General features: G+C 35.4%; 1 protein-coding gene across 1 annotated transcript in view; it reads left to right on the top strand.

Annotated features, from left to right (window-relative positions):
* Positions 1–6,353: 6,353 nt before the first annotated feature.
* Positions 6,354–16,048, top strand: part of LOC130235225 (receptor tyrosine-protein kinase erbB-4-like) — a 614,645-nt gene continuing 604,950 nt past the window's right edge. The window contains exon 1 of the mRNA XM_056465705.1: positions 6,354–6,679. Within this exon, the coding sequence (XP_056321680.1) occupies positions 6,601–6,679 (79 nt within the window). The 5' untranslated portion in view covers positions 6,354–6,600. The remainder of the gene's footprint in view (positions 6,680–16,048) is intronic.

The following is a 16,048-nucleotide window of genomic DNA, read 5'->3' as shown; positions in this document are numbered from 1 at the left end:
GCACTCTTGCTCTCAGATTCACACAGCTATACATTCATACCTCCCGTCATGTGTATTAGTGGGTAAAGGTTTGTTATGAAAACTCTGAACAGCCTGAGTCAGAAAACTCTGAGATGAGCGTCTACCGAACGGAAAACAATTACACAGTCACTGAATCCTCTTCTAAGTTGTGATGAGGGCAGTTAGCGATGGCTGTGGCCACGTAATGGTGTGTGTGTAATTCGGTAATGCTTCTCATTGCTCAGAGACTCCAGATCTTGCTGCCTAAAGACGACGCAATTTGTCAATTGACTCTGGGCCATTAAAAAAAGGGAATAGTTCATCAAACTTTAAGGCAAATTTAGATTACTGAATGCAGACTCATTTAAAAAGAACAAATTATGTCATGACTTGGCCATTTGTACATTGTGATGTACTGTTCTCGATTATGGATTCAGATGGAGCAATTAGTTCTGTCATTTCTCTCGTGCCCAATGTGTCAAATGTTTGGTGAGACAAGAAATGAAATGCAAAAATACTACTTTATGGAGTCTTACACAAAGTAGTAAGCACTTTGGGCAATTCTTTGCAAATGTCAACCTTGCTATGAAAAAAAAAGTAAGTTTTTCACCAAAATATCAAAACTTTTGTGTGTGAAAACAAGTATTTTACAGTGCTTTTAGTTAATCAAATAGAATTGTTTGAGTATTTTTAAAGTCACACAAGTGGCAATTTCACATCTATAACAAAGAGACGTCACATCCATAACGAAGCTTTTTCCTCATAAATGCAAAAATGTAAAATATATTATTTTTATAATATTTAATATTATAAAAATATATATTAAAAAAAAAATGTTTGATAATGAGACCGCTCTTATCCTTTTTATTTTCATTGTAGAAATTCTGTGAATTGAATTGCACAACCCAAAAGAAACAAAGTATATTGTTGTTGTTTTTCTCATTTAAAAAATTAACCTTTTTTACAGATTAACATTTTTGCTCACATAACACTGTAGTTAGTTGTTTTGGAACATGTAAACAGAAGTTTCATTCTAAAGTTAACATTTTCTTTCTCTGTGAATTGATGTTTTGAGTTTTTACTGCAAATATCATATCCATAACACTTGCTTGTTTGTATATTTAACTAAAACTAAACTAAAATTGTTTTTACTTGAATAAGTGTATTATTGGCCTATACATAATTTTAAGTTATAGACTATTTTCATTTTCTTTAAGGCTAACTTAATGTACTGTAACTTTAGTTATTTTTGTAAATTAAGTAAATGTGAATGAAAGTAAAAGAGATCATAATAAAAAGTGTAAAAAACGATTACATTTTAAAATGAAAGCATATAATCTAAAATGAAATGAATTCATACTATAAAGAAAACATACTATAAATAAAGTTTTATAAATAAACCATAAATATAATTAATTCTGTAGCACGCTTGTTAATGTAAATGCAATAGAGCAATTCCAGCATTATGGATGTGACGTTTGCAGTAAAATTTCACAAAATAAATTCACATAGAAAGTGTTAACATTATATTGAAAGATCTGCTTGTATTTTCCAAAATTATCAATCTGGAAAAAAAAAAAAAAAAAAAATATATATATATATATATATATATATATATATATATTTATTTATTTATTTATTTATTTATATATTTATATTTTAAATGAGAAAAATAAACGTGCATCATGGATTTAACCAAAACATACTTTGTAGAATTTCTGTGAATTAAACTGCTCGACTCAAAAAAAGCTAATCAAAAGGATAAGAGTCGACACCCTATAGAACAAACATGATTTTCTTTTATTTAACCTCTTAAGGCCCAAGGTGTTTTTTTTACATGCATTTTTTGTTTCTCTTTGCTAGTTGGGTTTATTAGAACCTAATTAGAATAAGAACCTGAGTGTCATCTTTTGATACGATGTACTTTTAGAGAAAAATGATGTCCATATATGTGGACTCGTGGTCCGAATTATTTATTTATTTATTATTATTATTTTTTTTTTAACTTTGACTATCGGAGAGTAAAAACAATTTCCCATTTTCACATTTTTTAGAGAGTTAAAAATGGTGTTTGGGACATTTCATATGCTACAAAACAGTTGCAGGATGACACTGTATGTCTGTAACAAAATATAAAACATTCAGTATTTTAAATAGCCACTTAAGAGCTAAAATGTGCTGTCCACGTATGTAGACACTCGAGCCCTAGGAGGATATTATTTTTGCATTTATGACAGATGTGAATTTGCCACTCGTATGACTTTGGTAAATCAAATCAAATTGTTCAACAACATTGAGTATTTCTAAAGTACTGTAAAATACTTGATTACACAAAAATAAAAAAAGGTTTTCGGTGTTTTGGTGAAAACAATTCTTTCCATGGCAAGGTTGATATTTGCATGGAATTGCTCCGTAGTTGAACTAAAATCATGAAATTAAAACAGTTGATGTATATTTTGACAGGGTAGCAGTCACCTCACAGCAAGAAGGTCGCTGGTTCGAGCCCCAGTTGGGTCAGTTGGCATTTCTGTGTGAAGTTTTGCATGTCCTTCCCTTGTTGGCATGGGTTTCCTCCGGGTGCTCCATTCCCCACAAGTCCAAAGACATGCGCTGTAGGTGAATTGAATAAACTAAATTGACCGTAGTGAATGTGTGTGAGTACCAGAGTGTATGAGTGTTTCGCAGTGCTGGGTTGTGGCTGGAAGGGCATCTGCTGTGTAAAAACCATATGCTGGATAAGTTGGCGGTTCATTCCGCTGTGGTGAACCCTAATTAATAAAAGGACTAAGCCAAAAAGATAATGAATGAACTACAATTATGACTTTGAGCTTAACTAATTGAATTCCTTTTTTTTTTTTTTTTTTTAAGTTGACTGACACTTTTTAAATAGGACTGCTGTGATAACTAACAACCCAGTTTATTATTTCAGGTTTGCTCGTACCCTGAGCCTCTTCTGTAACCATAACGCATTCAGTCTGATACAATCTCCTGTGCTTCTGATGGTCTGTCGGGAAATAGCATTTCCAGAATTGTAAATAATTTCAGTTTTTTTCTTGAAATGAACTAATTCTCTGGCACGCTCCACCGTGGGTCTTTTGTGGCAGGGCTGTTGAGCGTCGATGCCGTTTGAATGCAAGGAGTGTAATGGGAGATAGCAGGGGAGAGAAGGACACCGGTGGAAATAAGCTCTGCCTAGTTTGATAAAGCCGCTTCATTACTTGGATATTGTGTGTCTGGAATCATTATGCACGGAAGGGCCTCTGGAGGCTCAGGTTTTATTGGCGGTCCTTGCACAGCTAACTCTCATCCATTAAACAAATCATGGAGTCATGTATTAGATTAGCTCTACACCCGGCATCAAGGGTGTTTTTTTGCCAACCGCCGGAACCTCTGCTATTCACTCGCCTAATCCGGAGAATGAATTATGCGATTGAGAGCATCTGGAAGATATTGTCATACAAACCATTCTCAGAGATTTATTAAAGGAACCACACACCACAAAAAAAAGACTATTTGAATATTTTGCAGCTTAATTGTGTTGTTCGTTGTTGAGCTGACAAATGAGAACAGGAAAGCATATTGTTAAGCGACAGACGAGGTTTTTATAACATTTAATCAATTCATAAAACTAAGTTGCGTCTTTTAAAGAGCTTGTCATCTGTGTACAATGATATAACGAAGCCAATGTCATTTGCAGGGCTGTATATGCTTGGGTGGAGAAGCAGCTTGATCTCCTGCTGGCTCTGACCTCTGTTAACCCCAGAGGTGTGGTTATGACTCCCTCCTGTGGTAAAAGGTCAGTATTACATGAACTATGCAGTTATGTCACACGCACACCAGCACAATAACCTGTCAAACCTTTCTTTGACTTAGTCACAAGTGTGAATGGCAGATTTACAGGAATGAGGAGTGAAAATGAAAGGGAATTAGAGTTTTAGGGTGTATATAGATACAGTAAAATGTTATAGAAATACATTATATGTTGATGTATGCATGTTTATTTATGCATATTTATTTAAACTGGATTAACCTTAAAAATTCTATGCACTTATTTTAACTGTGGCCTTTTTTGTACACTGCTTTTCACTATTCTCATGGAATCTTAGTTTGATGTACATATAATTTTGTGTATATTATCAATTATATATTTCTATGCAGACTATTCATTATTAATTAATTCAATCATGAATTTAAATTCATTTATTGTCGAAAAAAATTGTAATACCTGTTTGCTTTAAAAAAAATTAATGTACATTTTAAATTTAACAATTTTACGTGGAAAGATTTTGAGGCACATGATTTCTTTTTAATGCTATAAAATATATATTTAATTTACATTTTATTTTATTTTAATCTTGGTCATTTTTACTTCAGTGGAGTTCAGCAATTAACATACATACACACACACACACACACACACACACACACACACACACACACACACACACACACAAATATATATAGATAGATAGATAGATAGATAGATAGATAGATAGATAGATAGATAGATAGATAGATATAGATATATACATAGATATATATATAGATAGATAGATAGATAGATAGATAGATAGATAGACATATTGCACATTTACACTGTTTTTATGAATACATATGTGTTCACTTTTCTGTGGCTTTGAAACAGAGCTCACTTCTAAAAATGTGAAACTTTACCTATTTTTCACCCGTCAGTAACCACTTTGTTTTCTAAAGGGGCTCCAGAATCAATCAGTTTTGAGATAAAATTGATCAGCTTAAGATGAGCCATATAGATTGCCACCAAATATGATGGACATCATGTCCATGTATTGCGTGGTAAGTCAGTATATTGATTATTGTGACAGGGCTAGTTATGTTAAATGATTGCAACCTATAAATCTAAGCTGCAACATGGATATTAGATAATCAGATGGTTATCAATAACTGTGACAGCCTAATATATTATATTTGACATTTTATTTGTTTAGTTTTGCTTCAGTAAAACATTTCAGGCTTTTATGTACTTTTAATGTGTAAAGTGTATTGAGTGTCCAGAAAAGCACTGTATAAATGCAAGTTATTTATTATTTAGTAAAATGTCTGAGCTCATCCCAATCAGATCATTTCGCTCTATCCTTTATAATAAACAACAAGAGTCCATTTCTCAATGTATGTGTTTTTAACATACTGTAATGTGGTATAGCTGAATAGCTAAACAGTATGTTTTCTTATCTTTATTTATTTGTTGTTGTTTTTTAAATTATTATTTTAAGTTTTATTAATATTTTATTTTTTTGTAAGTTGTATGTTGCGCACTTCTTGGCTAGGTCACCCTTGTATCTTGATCTCAATGGGTTTTTATCTGGTTAAAGAAACCTTTATTATTATTATTATTATTATTATTATTATTATTATTATTATTATTATTATTATTATTATCAATGACATGTTTAAAAGCCTTCTTAGGTTATTGCATTTTAACAAATTCGCATATTTTATTCTTTTATTTTTTTACCAAAAGGAAGTTCAAACTTTTGTCATTCGTTCTTTGTTCTTGTGACTTGGTCATCTGTTTATATGAGGGTGTGTGTGTGTGTGTGAAACTTACCAGATGCTTTCCTGTACTGTTGCATGTGACTGTCCTCATCTTTGATAGCAGGTGTGAACGTGCAGTGTGTCATTGAAAGGACTTGGCTGAGTTTCAGATTGTGACTTTTTGGACTAAACCAGACGTTTTCAGCATTTACAGTTGTGAGATAGACAATGTATGGCCAACTAATACAAAACTACACAAAGTAAATGATAAACAATAACTTTAAGGGCTATATTATATAATGTGATTTTTCAAATATTTTTACAGGCATCACAAATGCCAAAGTAATGGGAAATCATATGAGCATGATATCAAAAAGGACAAAAACAATCATATACACAATGGTTTAAGACAGTCGTTGTATCATGCCACTAATGGTTGGTTATACTGTGATTGTTTTTGGTTCTTTCCTCAAGTTTTTTTTTTATTGTTGCACACAACTTTAACATAACCATTAAACTTATATAGATTAAATATAAATATATTTTAATGGTGCCTATATACGTTCTCATACAATTCCTAATTGGAAGTGCGTTTAAACCTCTTGAAATCTGTAAAACGCCCCGTTAAAGAAGACGCCGTATGCAGAGCGAGACAGGTGTATTTAGAATGGGGCGCCTCTTAAGCCAATCAGAATCCTACGCTGAGGACGGAAAGGCGGGCTCTTGTCTAATTATACGGACTTTAGGCCAATGAAATGAGAGCTTGTAGCGCGTAGTTCTATAGGGGCGTGTCTTCAGCTTTGTGCCGTCGCAGCTCTGAAGAGCGTCTGAAGAGAGTAATGGCATGAGCCGTGCGTCGAGATCCTGTCAAAGCACCAAACAGCGAATTTCAAACGCCTGAACTTTTCCACTCTTTCCTGAGGACTATTTTACAATTTAAAGGGGACATCTTATTACCTTTTTTTCCCACTGTCACACCAGAGCAGCACTTGAAGTCACTCCACCGCAGTTGCGCTTCTGTCTTAAGACATTTTAAATAAAAGGATATGGTGTTGGACATGTGAAATACACGGGGAAACTTCAAACATGAAGCTGGCATCTTCTCTGTGTTGCCTCGGGTTTCTTCTCACTTCAGTGGCGGTCCGTCTGAGCGACTCGCAGCAAGGTGAGTAAACGACTGACCGTCGTCTCGTGCGCAAAGGTGTTTATGCGTCTCGTGCACGCACCTATGTGCTCTGCTTACTTTTTTTTTTGGAGATGTTTCTTGTACGTATCCTCTGGTACGAGGAACCAATTTTTTTCTGTGCATGTAAATCTCCCTTAACAACAAAGCCCATTTAAGATGCGTTATTGTGATGGTTGTGGTGATTGAATGGCACTCATTTACTATCACAATGATGCATAGATTTCATGTACAGAGTCTTTATGTGTGTTGGTGAGAAATAGGCAGGCATACAGTCGGAGCAGTGGCACTGATAGCGCAGAATGGCACTGTTGAAGTGGCACTGAAAGGGGCATTCAGTCTCACTGGACGTTTGTTTTGTTATTCTCAGCCCGTACACTGTCTGAGAAAGGAGTTTGAGTGGTCATTGCTTTCCGTGCATGCGAAAAGTCACTTCTATTGCCTTGAGCCGAACCTCTGGTGCGTGTGACTGCTTTATAGTTGACTTTTCGTAGGCTGAAAAGATATTGAAAACTTGAAATGTCATCGCGCTGTCAAGTGCACCGTATATTTGATATATCATCCTTTAGATTTTTAGATGTCAACATGCAGAAATGGAGTTATTTGTGAACTGCTGTCTTGTGGGAATTTCTGCTATATTTCGAATGTACTTTTATTGATAAAGTTTAAGCGATTGAAATGCAAATATAATTTTGGAAAATGTTATGCGTACAAGCAAATGTGATGTTTTATGACAAAAGGGTAACCTGAATACACAACAAAGTGACTTTCTCCACATGGTGGTAGTATATGAACCGAAATAGTCTGAATATCTCAGTTGCTCCATTTCTCTCTGTGTGCTTTTATTGGATTTCGTATATCTGCGTGCGAGCACATAATGTATAATTCAAGTAGCTACACAACACATGTAATCGAAAGCGATGCCCTTAAAATAATAGTTGCTTTATATAAAATGAAATGCATTTAAAAGGATTTTAGCAAGCCATACTCTTCTCACCCCCCTCCACACACATGCACTGATGATTTTCAAATCCTTCCAGAATGGGTAAGTTCATCAATACGAAGCTTCAGCATTGATTGGTAGTATAAATGATGCCGTAGCCACCGATCCTCCATCACAGTCGCATTGAATTGACCTTTTTGAAACATCCAAGCAAACTTTTTTGTATTATAAAAAAAAAGTTTACGCCGTTTTGATGAGTTCGAAAAGCTTTTACAACTAATCTAAACGATTCTCGTGACTACATGCTTGTGTTTTCAATGCTTATCATTAGTTATTAGTATATATAACCTACTGTCATACACTCACCATTAACTAACAGGTAAAATCGAGCTATTTGAGTTCACTGGTTGAAAGCAGGTAAAGAGCACGAACTAATGAGGGCTTACGGTTTGTTACTGATCTCTCCGTGTCATGGTAAATGCAGGGGCTTCTGACGCACTTCTGCGCTCCGCTGCGCTGCCCGGAGACACGATGCTGATCCAATTGTTATTTTAGATTAAATAAATTAAAAAGCCTACAAGGGAGAGCGATTTTAATGGGTATACAGTTAAAGAACAACAACACTACTGTAGGATATTCTGCAGGATACAAGTCGGTCAAACAAGCTTGTTTTCAAGATGATGCGATTGATTTATTGCTGGCTTGCAACCACAGGAGACCGACTTTTGATTTCTTAAGTAACCTTTAAAAGATTCACAAAGAACTGTTTTTAAAAGTGCAATTTTAAAGTAACCACAAACAAAAACAACCTTTTTAACGTATAATTGTGCAATTAACAAACTTTCAAGTCAAAGTTTTGTGGTTTGTCTATCTAAAATTATTAGTTTGTTTATCTATATTTGTAATGCATGCATGATTTATAAGGTCATCAATGCGGGGTAAAAAAAAGTGATCAAGACCTCATATTATATACACTTTTTCCATATCTTGGCTTAAACATGAAATCCTTGTAGAAAAAGCATCATATTCAAGCTTTGACATCTAAATATAATAAATGAACTTATAGCAAGTCTGAATTACAAAACACACTGCTTAATTACAGTTTAATAGATTTAATAAATAATATTTTATTGATCTTTAAATATTTTACTTTTTGTTAATTTGTTTTATAAAATACTAATTAATATTGTGGTAATTTAATTTTTAATTTTTGAACATTTTTAAAATTCATCGCTTCAGCTGTAGGCTAAATAATATGGTCAAATGAAAGGGAGTCTGAACACCAAGGGTTGATGATGATGATGATTCTGGTGATTATGATGATGAGGGATCGGACCACTGAAGTGTGCTGTTGTGTTTAGTCAGATGTATTACTCATTATAGTGATCCATATCGGTTATCGCTTCAGTCTGTCTGAAGATGCTCGTGAATTTAAATCAGTCTGTTCCGTGACATTTAGGAGCCGTGCCAGTAGCAAGACTTGTGGGGAATAGTAGGAACACAAATATCAGTTTGTTAATCGGCTTAGTTTTGGATTAAGTCCCGTCAGCGAGACTGGCTGCTGATGAAAATGAATCATTCAGCAAATTCACTTCTATTTTTCCTCTATCTGATCATTTCGTGGATGGATCCCTTGTTATAATGGAGCTGTGGAACAAGCATGAGAAGTCATGTATACTATTTTTCTATATATATATATTTTAAGATGTAGGGGGAGGTAATTAAATTGTTCCGAACTGATTTATGATAAGAGTGACACATCAATCTGCCTTTTAAGCACTGGTTGTGTATGAATAATTGATAAATTTTGAATTAAATAAGATTGAGAAAAGTATTAATGTTTATTTTAATACTTATTTATTTTCTTTATTTATTTGACTGTGAGAGTGCATTTTCTCAGTTCACTTCTTTCCATTCATATACGGCCTCTGTTGCTTTTGATTGACAGCATCCATTAGAAACCAAATTATCCCATGAAAATCTTCTCTTCCTTTTAAACTTTACATTCTAGTGAAGTTTTATCATCAATTTGTCAAAGCATGTTTTAATGTTTCTGTTTGGGGTACTTTTTCAATTCCCGCTGTTGCTGCGTTCATTCATTCATTCATTTTGTTTTAATCCTTCATAACATATTACTCCATCCTTGCCTTTTGATACCGTATAGCACAGATAGGTTTGTGAGGCGTTGAATATTTATGTCCTCAAGTTCTCTAAGTTCACAGTACTTCTAAATGTTTACACAGACCGGAAGCCCTATCAACAAAGAAGGGTAAAGTATCTGCTTTTATCGTGGCAGTGGAAACGCAGCATCCTTCGCTCCCTTTTTATATCGTCAAAGCGAGAGGCCACGGTGCTACAAACGCCTGCCCACACAGCAATAACCCATTGTCTCACAAAGCCCATTTATTCACTTTTTTTCCTCCATCTTGGTCCAAGAAAGGCAGGCTGACCTCTGAGCCCATGTGTCTCAATGGGAAGAAAAGCAGCCTTTGATTCTGTTAGGAGCGCCAACTCCTGCCAAGCGCAGGCGGGTTTGTGCGTATCGTGCTGCTCTCTGCTCCAGCTCTGAGTGTCTCTCTCTCTCTCCCACTGGAGCTGCACTGACTGACTGACTGCTGCTGCTGTACATGTGCTGCCTCATCTTTTCGGAGTCTAATGGCAATTTGATTTTGTTTGTGGATTTGATCACTGTAGAGCTGCTACTACTGCCTCATATCTTGTTTCTTACTCATCCTTCAGTCACTTCTTCTTACTTTCTCCAAATCTTATTATAGATTTCTATACTGATTTTACTTCTGTGTTCCTTGACTGATTTTGCGAGACGGGTAATGATATATAGATGTTAATGTCTTGATAGTTCACTCAGAAATAAGCAGTTTGTCACTTTGACTTGTTTGTTTTTTGTTGCACAGAAGAAAGTCTTTGAGGTTTTAAAATGACATTAAGTAAATGATGGGTTTTTATTTTTGGGTGAATTGTGCTTTTGAAATTTTCTGTTTATGAATAATAAAGGTTCTGTTTTATGATGTTTGCCTTCATCGCATGACGTTATAGAATATGAACGTTTTAGATCTGCTGGAACTGGGATCTGGAAGCAGTTTTTGTTTAGATATGTTACTACATTGTTACTTAAAAATAAGCACTCTTAATTCATGTTATTTATGCATGTGTATACTTTGTACATTTTATAGATAGACAAACAATTTGACATCAACCAGTTTCCTATTCATGTAATTATTTAATGAAAATTATAGAATTTTACATCATTTTTATGCACTGTTTTTGTGCTTCTGTCCAGTAACAAGATAAATACATAAAAAAATAAATAAAAACAACTGCATTTTGGGAAAACTTGAATTAAACTTAATGTGATTGAATTCATGTCAGTTTCCAAAACAACCAATAAAAACATTTTATACATCCACACAAAAAAAATGGTTAAAATGTAATTGAGGACGCTGGACAATGGAGTTAAGAGAATCATCTAGCAAGCAAGGGTCAAAACAGGAACAAACAGGTGTATGCAGAGTAATCCAAAGCATGGTCAGTAGTGATGTGACATTGTGCAGCGACACCGTGTACTGGATCTTAATTATAGTTTTGCCATAATCACTTGATCAGTGATGTCTAAAGCCTAATTTTTGCCTACACCCACGTGACCACTTTGAATTTTGATTCAAAGGTTTAAACATCCTCGTAGGTTAGTAAAGTGTATAGTGAGAGATTAGGCATCTATTACATTTCTATTGTTTCAAAGCACTGCACGGTCCCATGCACCAGTAATTCAACTGAAATACAATAGTAATTCATAATAAAAAGCTTTTGTACCATACTATAGTGTATTAGTGTATTATTTACACTTATTTTTAAGAAAGGCCTTTGCATATTATAGTATAGTGTGTAACTGAGAGCTGATGAATGCAACGCAAATGCCTCACTCTCATAGCCTCCTCCTTAGAGCATCCACCGCTCATGCTGGAATTTCTGGTCCAATCCCCGCTCGGAATGAGTGGGTGGGTGTAGGACAGATTGGAATACGATAAACATAAATACTTTTAAATACCTTGGATTTTACTACAGTCATTGGCGGTGTAATGTAACATACCTTATATGTAAAAAAAAAAAAAAAAAAAACTACATTAATTTGTGTATATAACTATTAATGTTTTACTAAATGAATGAGTTGGTCAGTTGTGAATGTTTGACATTTTTGCAACTCAATGCTTTCCTACACTTTAACCGGCAGGGGTCCTCATCGAGCTCTGATTTGGAAAGCTACGAGTAACGAACCTTTTTCCGATACAAAAGTTGAACCGTTTACTGGTTCAGAAAGTTTCATTTCACCATCACCAAGAGAAACGCCTAGCAAGTAAGAGTAAAAAAGGAACAAACGGGTGTATGCAGAGTAATCCAAAGCGTGGTCTGTAAACAGGCGAATGATCCATACATGCGGCACACCATGTAAACAAAGAATCAAAGCAAAGGTCAAACATGACAAGGCAAGGGAAATGCATCATATGTTCACAAAACAGTATAACCAGACTCTGCAACAATGTATGTGTGCGCACGCGTGCCCTCTTTATAGCCCTTTTTAATTAGTCCTGAACAGCTTCACACGTGTGTGTGTGTGTGTGTGTGTGTGTGTGTGTGTGTGTGTTTGCAATCAACGGTGAACCGGAACAGGTGGGAGATTTCAGACATGATAGGATTAGTAGTTTATTTGGTGGCAGATTTGTAGTTCTCCGGCGATCTGCATGGGCTGGATCGCTGGTCATTGACAGTGAGAGATTTTTGAGATTTTAATAAAATGCCGATGATGTCTTTCTGACTATCAAAAATAGCACACCAAATCTGTGTACTTAAGTGTTCTCAAACGATTTGTCTCTTGTTTTTCTCTCTCGGCACCTACATTAAATACAATTACATGGCCTTTCAGTAGATATTGAGCAGATCTGTTACAATTAGTAGCAACAAGTGTGAAACACCTTTTTATAAAGCCTTAAATCTAAACCCTGAAGTGAGCGACAGAGAAAGAGATAAAGAAAATGAGGCACAGCGTTTCTTGTATTCATTCACATGCGTGTGCCGTGTTTACAGTCTTCTATTGGTTTGACGCACCACTGAATTGTTATCAGTATTCATACATGCAGTGTTTGACCATGGGCAATAGGACATGGCAACTCATGTGTAATTCATAACGTAAAATTGTTTGCAGGCAAAACGTTCATTCTGACAAAAGCTCTTCCCATACGCAGAGTATCTATGTGAATCAAATCAGACAGAAGCTGGCTATTTTCCTTTCTAGGTCAGTTACACGGTAAGTCAGAAGTTCAAATCATTTAACCTCCGACTGCACAGCTCTGCCGGCTGGGGATGTTTTCACTTTATCTAGACCAGCAGTGATTGCCAGATCGACCCCATGTAGCTGTTTTCTTGATTCTCATCTTCACAAGTTCAGCAGTGATGTATTGAAACAAGCAATCTCAGCCTGAAGAGAATCAAATTGTTTCGAGCTAAGAGAAGGCAGGAGAATGATTGCAGCATGACAACTTTCTGCATTTCTCTAGGCATCTCTTTTGTCATTTTTGATTTCATCTCAGTCCATAATTGTCTCTTCTTAATATCTCAAACACTTTTTATATTTTCATATTGACTAAGTTGGAGTGCAGGAATGTTTGGGACTTGGTGCTGAACGGTTGTGGGATTATTTTGATAGCAAGATAAAATAATTCTATTTTCTCTTCTAATAAAGGATACAGTGAGGCAATTACAGTGGTAGAAATTGGGACGGATTTTTGGAGGATATAAAAGCAGAAATTAGCGGTTTAATTTTTGGACTTAGCAATTATTTTTCTCTTAGAAAAAGGTATTATATGAGCTGTGCAGCATTTGAAATCATTTCCCAGTTAGTTTAGGGTTTATTCCTTTGTGAAATTTAGGCAAGGCAAACTTTATTTAAAGAGCACAATTTTAGACAAACAAAGTTGAGCCAAAGTGTTTTACGATAAAAAAATAAATAAATTAGTATTAAAAATATTTAAAAAAATATATACACTGTCAGAAATAAAGGTACAAAAGCTATCACCAGGGTGGTACCTTTTCAAAAGGTACATTTTTGTTAGATTTAATAGCGTTTAATGATTGAGAAGTCCTGATGTTTAGAGGGAGACTGTTCTAGAGCTTTGGGGCTGCAACACAGAAAACTTGATCACCTTTTGATTTTAATGTAGGTTGATACAGAAAATGCTAGGAAAGGGAATTTTCCCACACTAAAATCATCACAAACATGAGGAGCAGAAGGAAATCCTTTTTTTGACAGCTGTTAAGATCAATTTGTACTAAACATTTAAAGGCGGAAACATTTAAAGTATGTAATTTCTCCTACTAGAGGGCGCTTATTCACAACAAACAAGGGCATGAGCTTTGGGGCTGCAACACAAAAAGCTTAATCACCTTTTAATTTAATGCAAGTTGATACTTAAAATTCTAGAAAAGGGAATTTTCCCACACTAAAATCATGTTTAGATGCATTTTGTTTATGGATCTTATTATTTTCATCTTTTGAAAATAGATTTTTGAGGAGCAAGTGAAAATTCTTATTTTTTATTTATATATTTTGTGATGAGCTGTTAAGTTTAACTTGTACTAAACATTTAATAGTATGTAATTTCAGCTGCTAGAGGGTGAATATTCACAACAAACAAAGGCATGATTTAATGATGCTATGGAGTCATGAGAGCTTTCATCTTTATTACATCCTATAGGACGTATAGGAAATCATCTTCATGAATGAGCTGTGTAAGGCTGAAAGTTAAGTGAAAGGAGAGTGCTTAAGCAATTGCTGATGAGACTAGCATGACGTGATATAAAAGCAACGACGACTTCTGGTTCTTCTGGTCATGAACATGGGGATGAAGCAGCTCTTATTTTATCATGCTAAATACATTTTAGAGTTTTGCTGTAATGCTACCCTGTGCAGTCTAATAGAATGCAAAATATATTAAAGGGCACATAGTTTTCCCTTTTTTATGATTTAATATTATTATTATTATTATTATTATGGCTCTTCTGAGTGTGCCAGTTTAGGTTCAGTTCAAAACACAGTTCAGATTTTTTTATTATGTGTTCAAAAGTGTCATTTTGGGGACGTGTACACAGCTCGCTGTTTTAGGGGTGTGTTGCTTCATATAAAAATTAGTTTCGACTTCCCACCCAACGTAACAAGGGGCTCCCCTGCTCTGTGTTTGGCAACAGACAGGCAGACAGAGAGAAGCAACATGAGTGAGAGGACCGGCATTCAACCGTTCATGTACGACTCGGACAAAGACCAGCAGAGAGTACAAAATCATTTGTGTATTTGTATGGTTTTACAGCCAACTGTGTGCTAGTTTAAAGTGCCGAGCTTGTACACCGAGACTAATAACCAAGCACACTGAATTAACTTTGACTGAGACACACCGGATGCTCTGCTTGGAGCTGCGACACGGCACACCAGACACACACATTCGGATGTTATTTAAAATGAAACTATTCAGATGACGCTCTGTGGCGCGGCAGAAACAAAGTGTCCTGAATCGTGGCTGGGCGCCGCAGACAGCCACCGACTTGAAGCACCGTTGTGTGTACCCTGATAGAAACCTATGTTTAGAATTCTAAAATGCATGGCGCTGCGTGGCATGATGCTGAGCTGCACTTCTGGTGTGCGACCTGCATTTTATTTCCAATGGAGCGACGCACACGTGAGGCAACGTGCTCGCACTTTCCAGCTGCATCTAGTTAAGATCACAGGGAGCTTCTGTGACCGCGAGAAATGCAAACGGCTGAAGTTTAAGGTAGACGCAATGAAAAGTACTAATGTTCGCAAACCTACCTAAGTGATCATGTGCTGAATGTTGATCTTGTGTTGAGCCCAATGAGCCTTACATCTAAAAAGAGAGGAAGGGTGTTCCTTAAGTGACATCGCTTTGACTTACACGCTGAAAATGGCTGACGTGAAATGTATATGGTGATGCCTGTCAATCAATATTGGTGGGCGGGGGGACCGCACTCCTACGTCAAGTTGCGGTCACTCTGAAAACCGCTCCAATTTAATCATTTTTATTTTTTTGTTTTTATTTACTTATGCTTGTATTTTGTGTTTCTTTTATTTGTGTTTATGTAAAGCACTTTGAATTACCATTGTGTATAAAATGTGCTATGGAAGTAAACTTGCCTTGTATTTAGAATTTTATTTTAAACATTTGGGATAATGCAACTACTTAAATCAGCAAAATATATAACACTGTTCTTGTTGGTGTTGGATATTTTAATAAGAAAAATCATACATGTTGTCTTTAATTTGCCCTGTTGATGGAACATTCAAACGACAATAGAAAACTTTTGTGTTGTGGTGGTTTGTTTACATAAAA

This window comes from Danio aesculapii, chromosome 9 (genome assembly GCF_903798145.1).
Source record: "Danio aesculapii chromosome 9, fDanAes4.1, whole genome shotgun sequence".
Classification (NCBI taxonomy): domain Eukaryota; kingdom Metazoa; phylum Chordata; class Actinopteri; order Cypriniformes; family Danionidae; genus Danio; species Danio aesculapii.
This window is presented reverse-complemented; position numbering and strand designations above follow the sequence as displayed.